This window comes from Rhodnius prolixus, unplaced genomic scaffold (assembly GCF_049639745.1).
Source record: "Rhodnius prolixus isolate KJV_2025 unplaced genomic scaffold, Rpr scaffold_4, whole genome shotgun sequence".
NCBI lineage: Eukaryota > Metazoa > Arthropoda > Insecta > Hemiptera > Reduviidae > Rhodnius > Rhodnius prolixus.
The window spans coordinates 10,860,064-10,882,696 of NW_027411614.1; the positions used below are offsets into that span (position 1 = coordinate 10,860,064).

Consider the following 22,633-nt stretch of genomic DNA (forward strand, 5'->3'; position numbering starts at 1 on the left):
TCTTTATATTTTTTGTTAGTTTTAATATAATTTTTTTTTTTTTTTTTTTAATTTTTGTTGAGTCAATGTTCTCTGAGTGACTCGGTCCAGCTAATTAACCAAAGAAATTTTTTATTGTTTAGTAAATCTAACAAATAAAACACTATGTGATAAATTTTATGATTTAAATACCACAATAAAGACTTTTTTCTGTCCTTAGTGTGTTTGTGTTACATGCCTTTTAATTTTTATTTTGTACTAATTTTAAAAGTCATTTTTAGTACTATGAGTACTTGTGGATTTTGTATTTTATTTTTTGTAAATATGACCTTTTTAGTTTTTAGTTTATCTACAAAAAAAAAGAAGAGTTTGTTTTTCTAGTTTTTATTTTTTATAAACAGGAACTTCATACCTGATTAATTACCACTGATGCCTTAATATTTAATTATATTGTAATTTTTTGAAGTACAATATAACGAAATAAATTATAAATTACTTTTTACTGTATTAAATATTTGTTAAAAAGTCACGGAAAAAGTAAAAAAATATATTCTATTACTATTTTATTTAATTTTTTTCCTTTACTTACTAATGAATGAATGAATAAATGCTTTTATTCGCAAATTACATAAATACAAATGGCTTTTACAAAAAAGAAGCGTATAAGACAATGGCTTTTGCCGTCTGTCGAGTTGCCTACTTTAATTTTTTTTAAAATTTAATTCATTCTTACCTTCTAATTACAGAATTTATTATCATACATATATTAATTTAATTGCTATATTGGAAATGCTCAACCAGGAACTTCCGATATTTTATAACCGTGTTTAAATATGTGGCGAGTGTTACCCAGTTAGTACCATTCAATAAATTGACCACCTCCTCTTGACTTAATTTAGTTTTACCAAAATGTGCCTTTCTAAATTCCCCTAGGATTGGGCATATTCCTAGGAAGTGAACAGTATCTTCTGGGACATTTAGATTGCACAAGGAACACATAAACACCCTATTCTTATTCCATGGTTGGTAGTTCAGGTCTAACAGTTCGCCTCTAGCTTTTAATATGAGAGATTTACTATATAAATTTATTGCGTCATTGTGGATATAAAATTCTGCTTGGTGTGGATCTAATTTTGAATATAATTTGTGAAACTCACTTTTATCAGCTCTGGTTAGCATTTCCATTTTACTATTTAGTTCCAGTTTATTTATTAGCTTTTCAGGCTGGAATGTTTTGAGAATTTCTTTGTTAATTTCTATTTGAAACTGATCACCTAAATCTTTAATGTGCTTATACCAGGATATTTTCTTTTCTATTATTACATTGGCTAAAAAATTAGTGAGACTGTTTGGTGGTTGATTTAGTACTTTATGGATGTAGTCTATGTGCATTTTAAGAGTGTAGCCATACAATGGTGGGATTGAAGTTTCCAGGTATAGGACATAATCGGGTGTGTTTGGAGGCAGATAAAATAACCTCTTTAGGAAGTATTTCTGTAGCTTCTCAACTTCTTGTAAATTTAAGTAGCCCCAAACCTGTACGCCATAGCATAATACCGCTCTTATTGCACTATTAAAGTTTACTTACTAATTAAATGTGTCAAAAAATTGGAACAGTGAATCTTGCAAAGGATTAGTGGCGTTGTAAAAACAGAATCCTGATGTCAACCAGGTAAGGATAGCAGAGAAGGATTACTATTTCTGCAATGATGCAAACGCAAGGAGTATATCTCGTGGTACGCATTATAGGAATGACCAGTTAGTTGCGTAGAACGCTGATAATATCTACAGAATACGCTCTCTGAGTAAGGAGAGGTCTCTGGAGCTAAGGTTTCTGTACAGATTTTCACGTAAAACTGCAACCAAATATGTATTAATAATGTGTTATAAAGCTGGTTGTGGGGCGCTTAATGAGCTGGATTTTACCTATTGTTCATCTCTAATCCAACCTCTACGCTCACTAAATGAGAGATGGGTCTCGAGTATGTGTGATCCTGTGGTTGGGATGGAATACCCACAGAGCAAACGTTTCTTCAGAAGTGGGTGGACCATTTCCTCTTCACAAAAACGCTACCAGCATCTAATAAACAAAATTTTCTTTTACTTTTTTCTGAAATTTAAACGTACAACTCAAAAATAAGAAAATTTGCGCAATGACAACTCTTCTTAAATGGAGTAACAGGATGTAAAAACCAAATCAGGATTACTTAAAAGAAGAATTTCCATTCAATATGTATCCTAAGTGGAATTGGCAACCTCGCAAAACTAGGCATTCTTTAAAATTGATAATACTACTTTTAGTTATAACTTATTTCGTTCATTTTTACGTTTGAAGCTTTGACCTGAATAGGCCTGTCTAGCTCTGGAAAATGCCAAGTAAGTAGAGTAAAGAACAACCATTTGATTTGATACCTCATTGTTCTGATACCATTTTCATTTTAAAAATTGTAGATTTTGGTACCAAGGGTTCACAAGGGTTGTTAAGTGGTGAAATATTCATTCATCTTTCATGAATAAAATGTCGTATGTATAGTTATTCTTGAAATATTAAAAATGTATATTGGTGACTTGATTATAGTCTATTTATAATTAATATAAGTAAACATGGAGGCAGCTTTTAAAACCAAATATGACAAATGATTTTAAGTCCTCATATTCAAGTGGCGCCTCCCAGAGCCGGTAAGTATTAAAGTTTAATGCAGTTGAAAAAACTGGACTTTTTTAAAAAGACAGTGTGATCACTTCGCTATAGCAAACTAGCTTGACCAAAAGACCCGACTGTAGTTCAAGTAGCCACATTAAAGAGCTAAAAATAACTAACTTATGTAACTATCTGCTAAAAATTAACTTAAAGACGATTAAATTATTGAAATATTTTATTGTGGCTTAAGATGGGAGGAGACAATATCACAAAATGTCAGGCTAAGTAGACTAGATCTAGAACTGGACAAGCTGATCTAGTCCTCAAAAGTGGTTTCAAAAATTAAAGATGTTTACTTGATTAATTATGGTGGATGAGTGATTATTATTTCTTGTATAAGAAATGCCATATGTTTAATATTTCATGTATCATTCAACAATATACATTATTGACTTGATTATAGTCAATTTGTGGATTGTAGTCAATTAGTAGAAGTAAAAACCAAGCGAACTTGAAAAGCAGATAAACCTTATAATTGCTACTCCTTTTCGAAAATGCGCAGTGAATATAAAATTCCTCAATCAAGGTCTCACTGCGCATTTAAAGAAAAAAAAAAAAAAAAAAAACTTGTAATAAATAACCCTAAATACAAAATGGAAGAAGCTTATTTGAGTCATAGAAGCGGCATATTATAATTGTTATGTGAGTCATTCATTAATAGATACTATAAAAAATTATTATTATACATGTGTGTACGAAGAGTACATAGTAGTGATAGAACGAGCAACATCTTGTTGCTATTATCTCCTAGATGACGTCACATAGGCTGAATCACAATTCATTATCTCATGCATTGTTATATTTATAAAATAATTCTTAAAAGTTCTACCTTAAAAATTTTCTCTAAATCTCAATTTTTATTTATTTATTTATTTTTATTATTATTTTTGTTAAAAAAATCTTTGGTCAGCTGATTTCTATCAAATTTGTTATTTTTTTCTTACATATTAGTTTCTACTTAATATTAAACAGGTGACTAATCAGTATTTTGTATTTAAACGACACTTTAGAGGCAACTCTTTCCATCAAGTGCCCATAAATTAATTTTCCTGTGTTCATAAAAGTTATAGCGAAGTTTATTGATCTGGCCCTCGAGGAAACATCTGAACCAAATAATATCAATTTTGTACTTTGTATAATTGTTCTTATTTTTGGAGTAATGTTGGCCACACATTCCTCGGACAGGCTGACCTAAAAGTACACAAAGAATGTGTAAAAAACACTTTTTTACAACCAAGGGAAACGACATTGTGTTTGATCTTATTTTTATTATTAATTTAATATCATTTGAAGTTCATTATCAACATAAAAACAAATTTAATCAGTGAATCTAATGTAAAAAAAAGTATTCGTGGCAGTATCAGCCGGAGAAGAGAAACTATCCAGTGGCAACACTGTCGCTTGATTTGAAATCTTAAAACGGCAAATCTAGAGCGAAGATCTATCGATTTTTTCAAAGGTAGTATTTAACCTATCTTGAAAAGAAATATCAAGCATTAGGAAGTTATTATTCTCTATTCTCTGCAATAGCCAGGCCACTGTAAAAACAGTAATTGAGTATGTTATAATCTCAAAAATGATTTGGCAATTTTTCGGCAAACTCAATGACGTGCAGAGAAATTCACCTTGTACTAGATGAAGAAACATGTTATATGGGAGAAGAAGCGAAAGTAATGTTGTATAAAGTAATTGAGTTAGCTAAAACGTCTAAATGACGGGGTTTACCGAACAATATATATACTCATGTTTTGATATATAGAACTAAATCTTGGTCCCTCACTAAAAAGAGTTTAAGGCGCATTCAGGCCTCAGAAATGAGGAATCTTAGACGAACGTAGGGCAAAATAAGAAGGGAAAAACACCACCATCAATAGCAATTTGAAATCTGAGCTCCTAATATCCATGTGTCTAAGAAGCGCAGTTGAGAAGGTTCGGACACCTGACTAGAATGGGCAAAGAAAGATACCCAAAAAGAGCAATTTGAGGCTAGGTGCATGAGGAAACGATTGCGAGGAAGGAGATGCGAGACATGGGCCGATAACCTCTCCGACATCTTTAGGGATCTAAAGCCAAGACAATGGCAGCAGACAGAGGCGTCTCTCTTAAGAATCTTCTGAGGTAGAAGAGGTTTTCGAATAAGAAGAACAATTCTCTGACCAGAATTTTTAAAAAAAAATCAAAGGAAGTAAATATGAAACTGCCAAGTGGGGAAAGTATTCAAAACTTCATTATTTTCTGTTAGAATTAGAAGAGTCTGCAGCTCGTCACTCACTCGTCAATCTGCTGCGTGAAATAATTCACTAGAAAGAGTTTTTTCACAAATATAACGACAGCAGTTGATATTTAGAAACCACTTGATCTAAACTTAAAATCAATAAAGCACAAGCTATTTTTTCATTCACTTTTAATAATAGAAGCACGAATAATTGTCTTCCAATTAGTTTTACCATAAAACTTCTTTTTTTTTTTAATAATAAAAATATGTATCAGATGAACAATTTATTAGAACAGAGATGAACAAACTAATTGTAATTAATGGTTCATTAATATTTATAAAGATAGAATCTACTTTAATTTAACTGGATTACAAAGTTAAGGGGAGCTTACTAAGAAGTGGAAGAGCTAGGGTACGCTGAGGATATCCGAGCCTAACATTTACTCTGATACCCCAAACATTCCATTCAAAATACATAGGTAGATACTGTTGATTTGTACAAAGAATTCGGTGTAACTTTTTAATTACTTTACACAGACGCCTTACCAATTATTAGCTCATTGATTACACTTGTACGCAAATTATTGATTAACCTAATCAATCTACCTCCTAATATAAATTTCACTTACGATTATGACAGAACTCTTAACTTCTTGAATATGACACTTACTAAAAGAAACAACTATTTAGAATTCGGCATGCACAGAAAGCGTCCATTGATACTAAAGTTCCCACAATTCTATTCAAAATAACTGGCACCTCACACCTGACACCTCACAAACAGATTGAACATCATACCTCTTTCATAGACTAACTATAAGCGAGAACACTAACAAGATTAGCCACAAATAAACTGTTACACTACCAACTTATCAATCAACTACTAAGTAATGCAAATATTGCCCAAACTATAAGAATAAAACATTAGTAAACCAAATATTAATCATTTTTTGGTGATATACGAGGGTCGTTTGAAAAGTCCGTGCAAAAATAAAATCTACTTAATTTTTTGGGGTAAACCTTTTTTATTTTTCAACATAGTCTCCTTTTAGGTTTATACACTTCGTCCAACGCTGCTCTAGTTGGTAGATTCCTTCCGAATAATAGGATTTGTCCAAGTCTGAAAAATAGCCATTCGTTTCTGCAATCACCTCCTCGTTTGAATAAAATCTTTTTCCCGCCAGCCATTTCTTCATATTGGGGAACAAATAGTAGTCCGAGGGAGCCAAATCTGGAGAATAGGGGGGATGTGAAACGAGTTGGATCCCTATTTCCATTAATTTTGCGACCACAACTGCTGAGGTGTGAGCTGGTGCGTTGTCGTGATGGAAAAGGACTTTTTTGTGGGCCAATCGTGGGCGTTTTTCTTGCAGCTCGGTTTTCAAACGGTCCAATAACGATGAATAATATGCACCTGTAATAGTTTTACCCTTTTCCAGATAGTCGATGAGGATTATTCCTTGCGAATCCCAAAAGACAGTCGCCATAATCTTTCCGGCCGAAGGAACGGTCTTCGTCTTTTTTGGCGCAGATTCCCCCTTGGTAACTCATTGTTTAGATTGTTCTTTGGTCTCAGGAGTGTAGTGATGTATCCATGTTTCATCCACAGTGACGAAACGACGCTTAAAGTCCTGCGGATTCTTCTGAAACCGTCCTTGCAACACTTCACACGATTTCGTTTTTGGTCAAGCGTGAGCAATCGCGGCACCCATCTTGCGGATAGCTTTGTCATGTCCAAATGTTGATGCAAAATATTATGCACCCGTTCATTCGAGATGCCCACAGCACTAGCAATCTCACGCACCTTCACTCTTCTGTCATCCATCACCATATCATGGATTTTATCAACGATTTCTGGAGTAGTAACCTCAACAGGGCGTCCAGAACGTTCAGCGTCACTTGTGCCCATATGGCCACTCCGAAAATTTTGAAACCACTTATAAACTGTTCTAATCGAAGGTGCAGAGTCACCATAATGTTTATCAAGCTTCTCTTTAGTCTCCTGAGGCGTTTTGCCTTTCATAAAGTAGTGTTTAATCAACACACGAAATTCTTTTTCGTCCATTTTTTGAAAATCACTCGACTTCCTCGATTCAAACGAATGCCAAACACAAAGAAATAGACCGATCTGGCTGAACCTTGGTGTGTGTTCTTCCAAGAGATGCTACTAACTAAACATAACCTCGATACGCGCCAGTGGTGCTATCTCTCTGACTTTGCACGGACTTTTCAAACGACCCTCGTACAAACCTCAAAGAGAACTACCAGCCTTGATGATCGCCAGATTAAGTTTGAGCAACTATCTTTATAACTCTATTAAACTTACTTTTCTTTTTTTTAAAATAATCGATTTTATGTCAATGTGAGCGTTAACGTTGTAAAATCATAACAGAGGTTAATTACTTGAAAAGTATAAACCACATTCTCTACTTTTCTATTCTGGTTGAAAAATTAAAGAACATTTTCTTAAATATGAACTGTTATCGATTATTCAGACGATATTGTTTCAGAACATGTAAACTAGCAATCAGGTATTTGTTTAACTTGGTGATTAGCACCAGAAATAGGTTAGTTAGATTTAATAAAATATTTAACAAAAAAAAACACTGATTATGACCTACAATGTTATTTCCGACCATTTTTTAAATACGTAAAAATTAAAAAATGCAAACAGTACAAATATCAGTAACAACAACAAAAAAAAACGCGTAATAAATAATGTAATCAAGTTAGCGTTTACAATAATAGTTCGTGCGCAAGTTATAGTGAAAGAGTAGAGGGAAAAAGATACAGGCGGGAATTATCTGTTTTATTGAAGCTTTGTAATATTTACAGCGCACTTTGAATCCTTTGTGGACTTAACTTGTATCGATTATTGTATAAAATATCTAAAACCTGTACAGAATAAAGAATGCGCTCAAACCTCGTCACCAATCATTTATATCTGTTGATTATTTTAAATAATTGTTAGGAGACTTTTTTTTTCTCTCAAATAATTTATTACGGTTAAAAAGTTCGCTACACTTTCTATCTTTTATGTATTCATTCAAATCGATTAATTTATTGCATGTTTAGGACTTCAGGTGAAAGTCCTGGATTTTGAATCATGCATGCTCTCCAAGATTTATTGCTCCTATAGAATTTCTAAAGCTCATTGGCTGGTGATGGTCTGTGATCTCTGAAACGAGAATTAAACTGTCAAATATTTTTGATCGATATTTTTAGCTACTTCTAAGAGAAACTGTTTTCAATCTTAAGATAGGAAGCGAAAATAACTTAAATTCGACCATTCTAACGAAAACGCATTTAATATTAACCGTCTAATGAATGATCTTTTCAGGTGTTCAGTAATGCTTTTATCTATGAAAGATTTTAATTTTGTGTTTTGAGAGCTTCTCTCCGTATTTTCTGGAAAGCGTCACCTTACTAAACTTATCACCACACTTTTGTTCGAACCCCAGGGTATCGGTCCACTTTGGGAACCTATGATCTAACATCTTGAATAAATTTGCCTCAGAAGAAATCCTTCAGAAATTAAAATATACGTACTTAACCATTTCTAAGTTATATAATCTAGAAATAAATTTTAAATATTAAAATAAAATTGATGACAATATCAACCTAACAAATATGGAAGTATTTTTAACAAAAATTTTTCCATTGATAAGCAATTATATTCTGGCGAAACTTACTATCTAGAATGAAAATACATATATCGATTGTCAACAAGTATACATGGCATTACTGTATGCAAGATTTAATGAGTCATACTTGTCAATTATGTTACGTAAGTGATATTATAATGTTCGTATTTTCTTATTTATGTAATTGTTATTATTATTATTTTTTTTATTGAATTTTGTTAAAATATTCTTGGGAATTATAACGAAATGACAAGGCTGAAATGCAGGTTGACTTTGGGTGTCACTCCAATGATAATTTAGCTATGGCCATTTGGATACATAAAGAAAAATAAGTAAGGAATTTATGAAAGTGTTCATAAAATAAAGTAATACCTATTTTTTTAGGCATACTTTGCATCTCACTGACAAATTAGGTGTCGTACACGGAGGCGACTAGTAAACGTTACTTTACTGTAAATCCATTTGCGTTTTTCGTTTTGGTGTTACAGTGTATTATTACTTATTATTTAAATATTATTTATTTATACAAATACAATTTATAAAAAAAAACTTTTTCGTACTTAGGGGTTATCAAAGCGAATATTTCGAAATGTCAAAATAAAAGTGAGTACGAACTCACCTTCTCTTAATAGTAATAATAACAGAAAGTAGAACAGATTTTCAAAAAGTCAAAAAGAATTTCCGATAGCAACCTAATTTCTAAAATTGAAATTGAAATTTACCATCTCTTTACTCCCGTTTTGAGTTTTTATAGAAAGTCACCTAAGTAACACCTCAGTGTGTGATTATAGTAAAACAGCAGTACACATTAGGTTAGTGATCCGTGAAAAACCAAGCGATCAGCTGTTAATGGTACATATTGTTATTAGTGGAGATCAGTTTCCAAGCATAAGCAATATGTTACAACATAGATAGCTGGTTGGTTTTTTCAGCGTAAAACACCTGCCAGCCTAATCAACTGTTAATATGGTATCGTTCATTAAATATGCTGTCTGACGGCTTTAACTAGTCTCCAAGTTATTTTCTTAGTTAATAGATTCAAGGAAGGCTCATTTCTTAGTGGCAATAAAACTAAACGAATCGTAAAGTTTATCTGTGACCGAGAATGCAATATTTAGAAGGAACTGTTACCTTTCTTTTGCACAATGAGGAACTGTTGCATAATTGTTTGAAGCGGTGGAATCTAATCTTTACCACACTGTGGTATTCCTCGGGCAACTGCTATTAGGAAGAGAGCTACAGTGACGGTTCTAGGACTTGTCTCATACGTGGGATTCAGTTAATCCTTAATTTAACGCCTCTCTATTTTGCTGATAGGTGAGCGAACGGTCTAAGCCTCAGAACTTCTAGGGAAGAGGTTCATGGTGTGCAACATTCTCCTAGGTCAGGGGTAGGCAACCCCTGACCTCTTTTATCCCAATTTTGTGGCTCTTCAGCCTGTCCAAAATAAATTGTATATTTCAATTTTATTGAAACAAATGAAAATTTCATTTATTAAAGTAAAGATATTTTTTCAAAAAGAATTTTAAATGTGATAGGTTTGAAATTGAATAGAATTATTTTAAAATACAGTACTTAATATATAGGACTGCCGCCATTTTCATTTAAACACAGGTTTAGTTATTATTTAATTGTTTATTTACTTTGCAATATGTGAAAATAAATATATAAGACATTTAAATCATATTGAATATCATAAAATGATAATTTGTGAATACAAATGTTCTTCAGAGTTTTTTACTCTATCATCCTTGCGGCTCTTAAAGATTTATTAAAATTATTTAAGAAGAAATGGCTCTCTACTTAAAATAGGTTGCCGACCCCCTGTCCTAGGTCAGTCCTTGGTGTAATGCGACTCGTACAGAAGGATGGAGGCACAGGATATTTCGAGGGCATTTGGCCACCCAAGAAAGCCTTCGTGGTGTAGAAGGGCATACTTTATCTTGGATCGAACGTTTTCTTTTTTTAGGGAATGGCAATGCCAATCTGAGGCTACCCTCCCTTTCTTTAGATTTCCCAAAGAACCTGGGTGGTCAATTGGAGGTGTTAGAGCGGAGCAAGTTCTTCCTTGAAAATTAGGAAAAATCTCTAGTTCCAGGAAGTGGATATCCCAATTGGCTGGCTTCTCATACCATGGGATTATCTAGGCCAGGGGTCGGCAACCTATTTTAAGTAGAGAGCCATTTCTCCTTAAATAATTTTAATAAATCTTACCAAGAGCCGCAAGGATGATAGTGTAAACAAACTCTGTAGATAATCTGTATTCACAAATTATTATTTTATGGTATTCAATAACGTTTAAATGTTTTATATATTTATTTGCAACATTGCAAAGTAAATATACAAATACGAGTAAATAAGAACTAAACCTGTGTTATAATAAAAAGGCGGCAGTCTTACAATATAAATCAAGTACTTTATTTTGATATTGTATAATTCTATTCAATTTCGAACCTATCACTTTAAAATTATTTTTGAAAAAATACCTATAATAAACGGAATTTTCATTCTTTTCAATAAAATTAAACTATACAATATATTTTGGGCACACTGAAGAGCCACACTATTTGGATAAAAGAGCCGCATGCGGCTCGCAAGCCGCGGGTTGCCTATCCCTGATCTAGGAGTCTGGTTGGTTACCAGGTTGAAGGGCGTATCCTTACTAATTACTCCTTATTCCTAACAGGGACGCGTGGGATTTCAGGGAGATTATAATATTATGTCTTCCGACTCCTATCTCATCTTAGAACTTTTTTTGAGAAGTTTGTTTCATTTTTTTTCCTTGGATAGCCATCTTTAGAACATCTGGCAAGAGTAGTTTTTGGAGAGTTTCAATGCTTTCTGTATTAGACGGGAATGTACCCTACTTGGAATTCTCTTAGAGGAGCTCACTTTTAGACGGAGAAATCGGCTTCAGGGAGTACTTACTCCTAAACCTCACACGGGGTTGTTACAGGTTGTTGCACCTGGCACTAGAGGGGACTCGATTGCTCTAATTAAAGGTCTTAGTGCAGAATAACCCCAGCAGAAAATAAAAATGTTCATTTGATTGTTGAAATTGAAAGTAATGATTGGTAGATAGAGAAAAACTAAATCAGTTTTAGAGAGAGAGCACGGTGGACGAGGTTAGTCTGGTCGAGGTAAGCCAGCCAACCTGTGCGATCCAGCTCAACAGAAGATCGACTAACACCGCTAGCCACCTGCTCGACATCACCAGCTGACTGTTCATCTCACTCTCTCCTGTAATAACTGTGCTGCCAAGATCGCTATTCCAACACAATCACTGCATACCACGATTTAAATACACCTTCTACTTTTTTTTTGCCTTATTGTTTACATTTCCGCGCTCCAGTACTAACATAATTACATGTTTTTTTTTTTTTACTTTCACTTACTTTTTAAAAGAGGGAAGTAGTGCAATCGTCTAGATTTTCGAATTTGTGCAGAAACAAACGATAAGTTTCAACAAAATCGTTTTCCCAAAGCTCATTTTAATAGAAAAGTTTGTTTAATTTTGTAACAGCTCCAATTAGAAACTCTAAACTTTTTTTTTCACTTTATTAGTACATTTACAACTGCAACAAATGTTGCATCAAGTAAATTTGATGAAACTGGTTAATTTCTCATGTCATGTAAGAGCAACCACCCATTGATAGAACTCTTACTCAGTGGATATTACATTCACATCAGTAGGTCCCTAGGCCACTTCCGCTTCAAGCGACGAACAGGATTATCTGGAAGGTGTGGAGAGGAGAGTTGTTGTACAAGAGGATTAAGATGGAGAGCAAGGAGACTGTGAAAGTTGGGGTAGGGAGACTTTATTAGATCAGTGACAAAAGGGATGTGAAGGTCAGGTGTATCTGAATTTGGAGCATTTGTTCATTCTTATAACTTTTCTTTAAAATATTTTCCGAGAAAAATTCTTTTAAATGCACTTTTGTGTGAGTATACTTAAAGTACAAATATTCTCCAAATCTGTGGTAATTGATAGGAGTTAATTATATAATAATAATAATGCTAAATTTGAACAAACTTGGTTGGTCAAAAATGCTGCTTCTTAAATGCCTTTTTTATGATTTTTATTTTTTTAATTTGTTCTTGAAACTGTAAAAGGGAATCTTAAGGGCAGTAATGATGCTCTCTTAACACTTAGAAGTTGTTGAGAGTTCCTCGCGTACCTCTTTCTAGATTTCTTAGCTGAGCAGTGAACCATGAGGTTCACTAAACATCTTTACATAATGGGGTTCACACCAGACAGTTCTTGCAGAATTGGTGAGGTAAATAGTAATGGCTACCCCGTTCGATGATCTCTGACTGCTTGGAATGTTAAAGCTAGCTTTGTTGTAAACAATACAAAACCTCCAAAGTCACATGTCTATTCAAAAATCTTTAGAAAAACAGTTTTCATTAAAAAGGCAATCCGCCATAGGAACATGGACTTACTTCTTCTAACCCACATTTCGGTTTTCCCCTTTTTGCTTATAAAATCAAAACTCTAGAGTCCCTCCACAGCAATTTAAAGATTTGCAACTATAAAATATCTAAGGTCACTAAATGAAATGCTAGAATTTCAAGTTTAGGAATAGCGTTTTGTTATGTTATAAAATGATAACGTGAAAAAAAATATTAAACAATCGGTATTTTATACTAACTAACACAATAAAGTCAGAGATAGCAATTAAAAATATTGGAAAACCAATAACTGGGAGAGTTCTTATTATAAATTCAATTAATGAAATCAATTAGTTTTATACCTCGTTAACATGATAAAAGATTTTTAAATTTTAATGAGACAATATCTCCAAACTATCCATTCAACTACTTTTTCTATCAATTTTGAAAATTCAAAACGGCACCCTTTTCTTTGTTTTACGAATACTTTTGCTCTCAAATATGACTCTGCTTTTAGTTTTAAAAGCTTTTCTGTTCTAAAAGTTCTTTTAAAAGTTTTCCATTTCTTCACCTTGAAAATAGTTATTGTTAGACTTACAAACTTTGCCCTGAATAGATTTTCTTTACGTCAATTGGACGGTACTGCACTAGTTAATATCACCATAACTCTGTGAATACTGTGGCACTGATGGTCGGCATTTTAATGAACTTTGGATTCTGGTTATTTAATAATGATTCTAGGGTTTTCAGTTGTTTAGGATGAAGAAGTCGTGAAAGAGAAAATTGAGAAAACTTTTTCAAATCAAGGTATGGGTGGGTACCAATAGTGTGCTGAAGCAAAGAACATTTTGAAATTTTGCTCAGTTCAAGATTTCATAGGATATCAAGAAGATAACCTATTTCTTCCCAAAGGGTACCAAAGGCATGCATTAAAATTTAAATTAATTGCATTGCCATAATTGTAAGCTTAAGTATAAATCATACACCATAATTAAAATTAACTCATCTAATTTATTTAAAAAAAGAAAACTATCAAACGCGTGCGAATGCCGATTACGGCTATGGTTGGAGGGTAGGAGCTATTGGTATTTAAAAATGTCACAAATACATAAGATATGGTGCGGGACAGGTGTACTAGCAGCTGTTCTCCTCGAGAACTGCAGGTGTCAGAGCGGGCAGTCTCTACACCAGTGCTACAATCACTGCATCAAACTCAGACATACACTTTCATATAACAACTGCACATGTGCACATTTCTTGCAGACTGTTATCAATTGGGAAACCGCATTCAGTTGCACAATTCTTCACCTGATGCAAATTGATTACAAGTTTTGAGAAAAAATGCGCACACCTTGATTAAAAACTCTATGAATAGTTCTTAAAAAAATTTTAAGTGAAAAATTGTATCTATAAATAATCTAATCCAGTTTTAATTACACAAATTTAAGTTTAAAAATTTGAAATTACTGAATACATAGCCTTACTTAACTTTCTCATTTCGTTATTAGGAAGGGTATTGAGAGTACGTTGAATTGTCAAAATTCAGTTGGGAACTAACTATTGGTGTGCCCACCTGCGTGAAAATGGTGTAAAGCAAAATAACTGATTGAGACAGAATGAACAATGTCACTATAAAACTAGCCCAAATACGTCAAAAGTCCAGTAAAACTGTCCATATAAAAAAAAATGTGTAGTAATCTGGCATTGAACTGGAATCATGGCCTGAAGACCCCGTACGTTCGCAATACGTAAGGAATGTAAAGAATAACCTTCGCCTAGAGTTTCACCCTAACTTCAAGGCAAAGTAGTCTGAATGAAAGCCAAAAAGGTTTATTGTATGCCAACTCAGCTCGAGTGGCCTGCTTAAAAAGGTAGGAAAACAGTTAAATGCGAACAATAACTTACCAAAGATATACGCTCAAAATATACATACATAAGTATAAGCAGATACAATCAGAATGTAGACGAGTATCACCTGTACAAATGACTCCGACTTGTAAGCCGTCGACTTTGAGAATTTTGTAGAGTTCATTTTGTAGGGTCACATATACCAAACGGTTAATGAAATGAAACCAGCATAAAGTAGCAAAAAGACTTTCGATAATTATCTTACATCTGAAATCTAAAAAAATTGTAACTATCAAGTAAAATATATATTTCCTCTGACACAGGCTATGTGAATCCTACATATACTGCAAAATTAGGGAAGCTAGGCCAGTATGTCTAGGCTACAGTCTTCTAAACAGAAGTAGAGGCGCTATTATTTCTTGTAGGTGCAAGAAAACCTTATAAATTGAACTGCACGAAAAGATTATTGTTATTTAATCCGATAGTAGGGTGGCTAGTATGGCCATCAAAGTACCGATCAAGGTATCTTTGATGTGGTTCCTTTTGCCCTCAACGTTGAAGGCATCTTTAATATGCTCTCTTAATTCTGGGTTCCAGCGTAGGCAAAACATGTAGTTAAAGCAGGAGATTATATTGGTCCAGGTTATAATTGTGAAGTTTGTTCTAATTGATAACAAATTAGGTGTCCACCTGAGTTCATGAGATGACCTAAATTTGAATTTCCTGCCAAGAACGCAAATGTTCATGAACTGTTAATCATGAGATTAATTACATAGAGCCAGATTTATATAATTTTTATGAACAAATGATATTTTTAGTGCTGACAGAAAGCCTAAATCTTGCAATAAAGCATTTTATTTAACATTCTTACTTAAATGGTAAAACTCTTAACGATATCTTTTTAAGAACCTTACTGTTGCAATAAAAGAGGTGGTAATAGGCTTCTTGCAGCATCAAGAAGTCTCGTTCTATTCAGCCATATCACTGGAGTGATGTGAGTTAAGTGTGTTCAAGTCAATTAGGGTTACATTAGAAATTGCAAAACTTTAATTTTTTCAGGTATTTTGTTTTCATATTCAAGCTGATAACTATTAAAACTCCTCGCACTTTTTGGGATTAAAGAATGGCCGTCAAAAAATGTCCTTGTAAAAAATTTGAAAGTAGAGTAGAATCGCAATAGTTACTCGGCAACAAGAAATAACATAAGGAATTTCAATTTTTCCAATTATTTATTTTCAATAAAGAATTGAATAAATAAAATCTATTTATATCGCAATAAAGGTAGAAAAAAAAGATGGCTGCAAGTAGTTGTTTTGAAGGTATATGATATACTTCACAATGGCTTCTGTGTGTTTGGAACATACACGGATAAAAAGGCTTCCCACCAACACCACCCTATTTATCACCTCACTCGAGGGGGGCGAAGTAATTAGAGCCAAACAATGTCTGTAGTGGCTTCTTGAAAACAATCTCAGATAACGTGGCTTCTCAACACAAACTGTAAAGTTAGAAGAACCCTCAGCAAGTCTTTTTGCTGCCATTTAAGTATAAGAAACTAATAGGAATCCTCACATTTGCTTTCTACGTAATGAATTACTGTACAGAATGTAATGAGCCTAAAATTGTGTAAATAATATAATTCACTTCTTTATTCTTAAATATAGGTAATTGTATTTGAAAATCGTTCGTTGCAGCAACAAACAAAGTTTAGATTAAAATAAGAATTTATTTACAGAAAGTGTTACAATAGAGTAACATGTACAGTACTGGCCTTTGAACGAAACATTACTCGACTTCATTACAAATGTTTTCAACGCTCTAATTCTCATATTTCCATTGAAGTCCAAACACGTATTTAAGTAATATTTAAATTCCTACAAATACTTTATACGTTTGTAACAGGGCCTTGCTCTAAATTGTAACTTTGCAAGAAAGTAAATCCCAACCTCTCTTCGCAAACTGCCCAACAATAATTTTTTGCATATGTAAAATCTCAATTTTAAGTTTTACAAAAAGATTAGAAGTCATTTTAAAAAAGTGAACTGTCTATTGAGTAAGGACAGATTTATAGGATTTCTCTATTGAATTCGATAGAGAAATTTCTAGGGAAGCTTTGGAAAACGCTTAGTCTACTTCTCGTTACAAACCGCAAGTGTAATTTCCTAAGCTATTATTTTGACGTAGATGCTATCTAGTGAACGTTTCTGGAACATAATCCTCAGTTAAGTGGCATTTCCTGCTATCTAGCGGATGACCGTGGTACTAAATTTACGTAATATACCATTTTATTTGATCAATTGCTAAAAAATATCTTTTTTTTCATGAAAGTTTCATGATGAAACAATAAAGTAATTGTATTATCATGAATATATTAAGATAAGCAATTGTTTCACATATCGATTCTAGGTTTCGAGGAAAATCTCCATAAAACGTTCTAGACATGTAACCTTACATGCGGTTATTTCTTTTGAATGCTGTGTGTGTGTGAAGTGTGTTGAAGTGACAATATCTAAGTATTATGAATAATGGTCTAGTGTCGTATGATCTGATTTTTTTATAGTTTATATTTCTATAGAAATTTATTACTTTTGTCTTAATGCCTCTTTTACCAAAAAGCTCATTTGAGTTTAGCAAAACTGAATACTGGGATGCTTTCTTTAAGGAAAGAGGCAAGAAAGAGTTTGAATGGTAGGAATTATAACTATTCTCTTTAATGCTTTACTTGCTTTTATATGTGAGTTAAGTAATAAAAGTCAACATTTTTAGGTATGGAGAATATCCGGAATTGTCTGGTTTATTGCACAAATATGTTAAACCAAAAGAAAAATTATTAGTGGTAGGATGTGGCAATTCAAAATTGAGTGCTTGCTTATATGATGTGGGCTATAGGTAAGTTTTCTACTTAGTTGTTTAGCATTATATTTCACCGCTCTTCTATATACCATTATTATATATAATTGAATATTTGCAGGAATATAGTTAATATTGATATTAGTAACACTGTGATTAAACAAATGAAATCAGCAAATCAAGAAAGAATGGAGATGACTTTTGAAGTTATGGATGCTCTGGACATGAAATTTGAATCAGAAAGTTTTAGTGTTGTATTAGATAAAGGTACATTAGATGCTTTGATGTCGGACGATAAAGAAGAAAGTGTCGAAAGAGTTTCTAAATATTTTAATGTAAGTCAATATTTTTGTAAATGAAAAAAAAGGAGATTAATTTATTGGTAGCATTTTATGTTTTGTTTTTTTTTTTCACAGGAAATAGATAGAATTTTACGGGTTGGCGGTCGTTACATTGTGATCTCTTTAATGCAACAACATATAATGTTATTCCTACTGAAACAATTCACATCTAGAGCTTGGATGATACGAGTTTGTAGATGTTATGACGTAGAAACAAAACTTACTAATGAACAGGGTTTTAAACCTCTTCCAGTTTTCATGGTTATTTGCACGAAATTCAAGAAAATGGGAAATTCCAAATCAGTACGTTTTTTATTTTTAATTCTAAACGAACATTGTTCTTACATTTGCTAGTTCAATTAAGATATGTTTTATTGTCATCTACAGATATTAGAATTATGTACGACTGTAGATTCACCCGCTACCAGACTCTCAAATACTGATAAAATCATAGAATCAGTGATAGAAGCTCAACAAGTAGCTATAGTTTGTGCTGGATTACAAAAATCAGGCTCTGCTGGACGCGAAATACTGTTGGAAGTTGGTAAAGGCGATGATGAAGAGGCAAAATATTCAATTAACATTGTAGATCGGCAAAAAGTGATTGAAGGCAATGGTGTAGTAACATCTTATGCTGCTTTCATCATACCTCAAGGAAGGTTAGGCCAATTATTTGAAACCTTTCATTCCAATTCAAATAAAAGTTGTACTTCTTAAACCGAGATCTCTGGGATTGAAATTATATTTTCAGGCAGAATTTATGTTTTTATTTCTTAGAGAAACAGAATGGGCATTTGGAACGCCAGAAGGAAGGCAGTTTTTAGCTGGAGAAGCTGGTGTAGATAGATTGGCTGTGGTTACCTTGAACCGAGGTCATAAATTTAACAGTCTTGAAGAGGTAAAAGCTGAACTTTCGCCGATAATCTCCGATTTTTCACCTGTAACTAATAAGGTAAGGCAATCAGTGATTCAAGATCTTTGCTCTCCTGCAGGTGTTCATGCTTGACAATTACTATCTTGAACACTACTTAGATGATGCCCCATTATATTGTGACATAAAATTAAAATGACCATTTCGCTACCACAGAAAACGTTGACCGACTCAGTAGACATTAAAACCCATCATTTTAAGGGAGACAATGATTGCAACCTTTCTAGACCCTTCACTAGTGCCAGCTGAAGCAGCACTTTTTCCAATTCCAGATACCTGGGAGATTTCAGAATCTGTCCTTTAATAATTGGTAGCTTCCCAGGCACATTAATCTTACTTAAATCGAATCTTCGCCGTTAGGACTTATTTTGGAGTGTCCTCAATCTCCCCACTGAAGAACTCGTGGATGGTTATCGGATAGAATAACCTGACTATAGAAATAAATGAAGAACTTGATTTCTTCAATTTCTTTTACATTTATCCTGTAGACCAGACTTCAGCTTCCTCCTGTATTATTTGTTTCGGTCTGTGGTACACGTTTCTGTAGGAAAAAAAAGTTTTATTGCTTCACCTTCACCGCAACTACTCGTAAAACTGGAAATCATTTTTATTTCAATCCCAAGGAATTGTAGAAAACATCAGTGATAATTATACTAATTAGTCAGAGTTGCTTAGTTTTGAACATTATTAGAAGATGTGTGAAGTTTAAAAATTTGTCTTTTAAACGAAAAACCAGTGAAAGTGTCTTATACGAGAAACCAGTTATTAATTAAACTCTTTTTTTCTTTCAACAGAAGAAAATAGCTTTCCTTTCGGTTGGAAATGATGTTGGAGTTAGAAAAGAAGTGTATGTGGGCAAAAGTCAAATTTCAGGTAAGTTATTATTGATTTGATTTCATTTGGTTTGTTCAAGCCGTCTTAACATATTAGTGAATGTTTTTGCTTAGGTCCTTACATTGTGGAGGAGACAGTCACTGATGGAGCAATAGTTAGAAGACTTTATTTTTTATCAGCAAAAAATATTATACAATCTGAAGCGAAAATTCGAAAAGGTAATTTAAAAAAATGTGTAAATTATTATTAAGACTGTCGGATAGTTGTAATTGGCATCGCACAACCAGATAACTTTCTACTATAATTACATCAAATTTTTTTATTGTTTTCTGTTCGCAGTAAAAACAAGACGAGGCAATGAACGGGTATTTGTGGATACTAGTTCGTTAAGTTGTTCACATCATGCGTATATGTGTGTGGGTGCGTGCTCCACATTGGAATGGAATCAGGAAGGCCAACTGTTGGTAATCGGACTTGGCGGAGGATCATTGTGTTCCTATCTGAAGAAATGTTTTCAAAAGTCCACAATCACGGCCGTAGAACTAGATCCTGATATGTTGTTCGTGGCTACTGATTATTTTGGTCTAGTGGAAGATAAACAAATGATAGTTCATATTAAAGATGGGCTTGATTTTATTAAGGAATCTCATGAAAATGGTAATTTATGTTTCTTTTAGCGAATATTTTTGTTTGTCCAAAATACTACATTAATTTTTTTTGTTTTAAGGTTTAAAATACGATGTTGTAATGTTTGACGTTGACAATAAAAATATTACTACAGGACTTAGTTGTCCTCCACAAGCTTTCGTCCAACAAGATATCTTATCCAAAGTTAAAGGGCTTCTAACACCAAAAGGTAATTATTGTTTATTAATTTACTAGGTATTGCAATTTATGTAAGTTGTTTGATGTGCTATTCAAATTAAAAGTATACGTGAGGATTTTTTGAGAGGATCTTAGTGTACTTACGGATATTTAGGTTACTCTTTCAACTATATTCGGCGTTTTAAGAACATTTTAAGAAATGTCAATGCTCAAAAGAAAATTAAGAAAACTGTGAACCGCTGTTTTTTCTAATATTCATTTGAAACGTAGGTATTATATAATCATTTACCAAATGATTCGTTACTTTTAAACAGTCTAATTTAGACAATTAGGCCAATTAACCTTGTGACTGTACCGGCAACGCTCTCTCATAATTTTTTAATTCTTAAAGTAAATTTAGTAATCTAGGGCACCTTTCATTGGAAAAGTAAAAAACTTTTAATATGTATGTATACTTTTTTAATCAGCTTCTTTAATATACATAATATAAGGGAATCAGGTAAAGCTTTCCTATAGTCACACCGAATGTACTATCAATCAATGCCACAATCTTTGAAACGATTGCTGGTTCGATTTCTTTGAATATATTGATCACAAAAATTGATCCATAATTAATTTAAGTAATAATAAAATTTTACATTTTCATAAAGTTTGTTTAATTACAGGTGTATTCATATTGAACTTGGTGTGTCGTGATAAGAATATATGTCGTGAAATCTACAATACTGTCGAAAAAACGTTCGATACAGTTGCTTCTGTGAAATTAGAAGATGATCTAAATGAAATTGTTTATTGTTGGCCGTCAAAGATAGGTTTTGAAAAAACCCTGACTAGTGCTTCTGATAAATTTAGAAATATTGTACAACATAAAAAATTGGAGGAAGTAGAAGCTGTACAATTATCTAGAATGATGGATTTACTAAATCTCGGCAATAATCTTAATCATGATAAACCAGAAAAATGATTTTTACCTTACTGTTTTAAAAGACATTTTTGTTTACATTTGCTTATTTACTAAGTAAATAAGTTTCAATACAATTTGGACCATTGTCTTATTTTTCTGAAATTATAAAAATTGTGATTAAATAATACGATTGGTATTAAACAAGTCACACTCTTCTGAAAAATTTATTTTATGTAATAATTCATTAAGAGTGTCTTACTTGCTCACATTACAGGGATTCTTTGCAATGACATCCTCAGAAAATGTATAATTTTAAACTTATAGTCCGCGCGCCATAAAGAAAATTGCTTCATCTAGAAGTAAGTTATTAACTTCCACAGACTGTTTACTTAGTCATGTATGTAATGAGTATCCGTTAGTATGTTCGCTGTTTGTGGCGCCTTATTTTCTTCGTTAGGAATTTTCGCAATTCTCTGTATTTTATAAGTGAAAAAAACCATACATCATTTGTAAAATATGTTAAATTATATTATGACATATCAGATGGAAGTCTTAACTATTCTCCTTTAGAAAAATATTTCAATAAAAGTTGATCTTTTTTGTGCAAATCATATACATGCAGCGAATTTTTAAAAGACAGTTGGTACCATTTCGAGAAGTGTTCTTTTATTTTTTAAAGGAAAAGCATTTATTTTTCTCCCTTTTACAGGCCATTTTGCCAATTATTCACTTACTACCATGTATACAATAAAGTGCAGTTCATAAGTATGTAAAAATAAATGAGTTTTGAAGCAAATTATTATAACAATACATCTTGCCTAAAAGTAATCACTTTTTAATAAAGTAGTAATTGTAAAATGGTGGTGGGTAACTACTAAAATCCAGGTAAATTAAATTTATGCGAATGACAAAAGCTTATTGAATTTGAGCGCTATTGATCAGCAAGCGGACTGTATGACAGAACCATAGTGAAAGGCAAATTCTCTACCCTTAACTGATGGACATCTGTCAGAAAGAATACGAATAGCGTGCTACAACGAACAAAAATTAACGATTGATTATTTGTCTAAATAAATTAAAATCTCTGTACCCTAACAAAAGTTCAGTCAAAAGTTATTCAAGTTTAGAAGTTTATTTCTTCCTCTTTAAGAAATTGAAAATTTATTGGA

At 32.8% G+C, this 22,633-nt stretch overlaps 1 protein-coding gene across 1 annotated transcript; it reads left to right on the forward strand.

The window, feature by feature from the left end:
- The first annotated feature begins 17,218 nt into the window (after positions 1 to 17,218).
- LOC141456386 (eEF1A lysine and N-terminal methyltransferase homolog) lies at positions 17,219 to 22,260 on the forward strand. Its single transcript, XM_074132324.1, has 11 exons — positions 17,219 to 17,467; positions 17,546 to 17,668; positions 17,751 to 17,964; positions 18,046 to 18,273; positions 18,358 to 18,629; positions 18,748 to 18,922; positions 19,696 to 19,774; positions 19,849 to 19,953; positions 20,075 to 20,392; positions 20,463 to 20,591; positions 21,226 to 22,260. Exons 1-11 carry the CDS (start codon positions 17,376 to 17,378, stop codon positions 21,522 to 21,524), a joined length of 2,034 nt encoding a protein of 677 aa, XP_073988425.1. The 5' UTR covers positions 17,219 to 17,375; the 3' UTR covers positions 21,525 to 22,260.
- The last annotated feature ends 373 nt before the right edge of the window (positions 22,261 to 22,633 follow it).

Bases quoted from the DNA above. Each gene is read 5' to 3' on its own strand.
- LOC141456386 (XM_074132324.1), top strand. From the start codon at position 17,376: ATGCCTCTTTTACCAAAAAGCTCATTTGAGTTTAGCAAAACTGAATAC. The intron at 17,468-17,545 runs GTAGGAATTATA...CAACATTTTTAG, and splicing joins GGCAAGAAAGAGTTTGAATG to GTATGGAGAATATCCGGAAT. The intron at 18,923-19,695 runs GTAAGGCAATCA...TTCTTTCAACAG, and splicing joins TTTCACCTGTAACTAATAAG to AAGAAAATAGCTTTCCTTTC.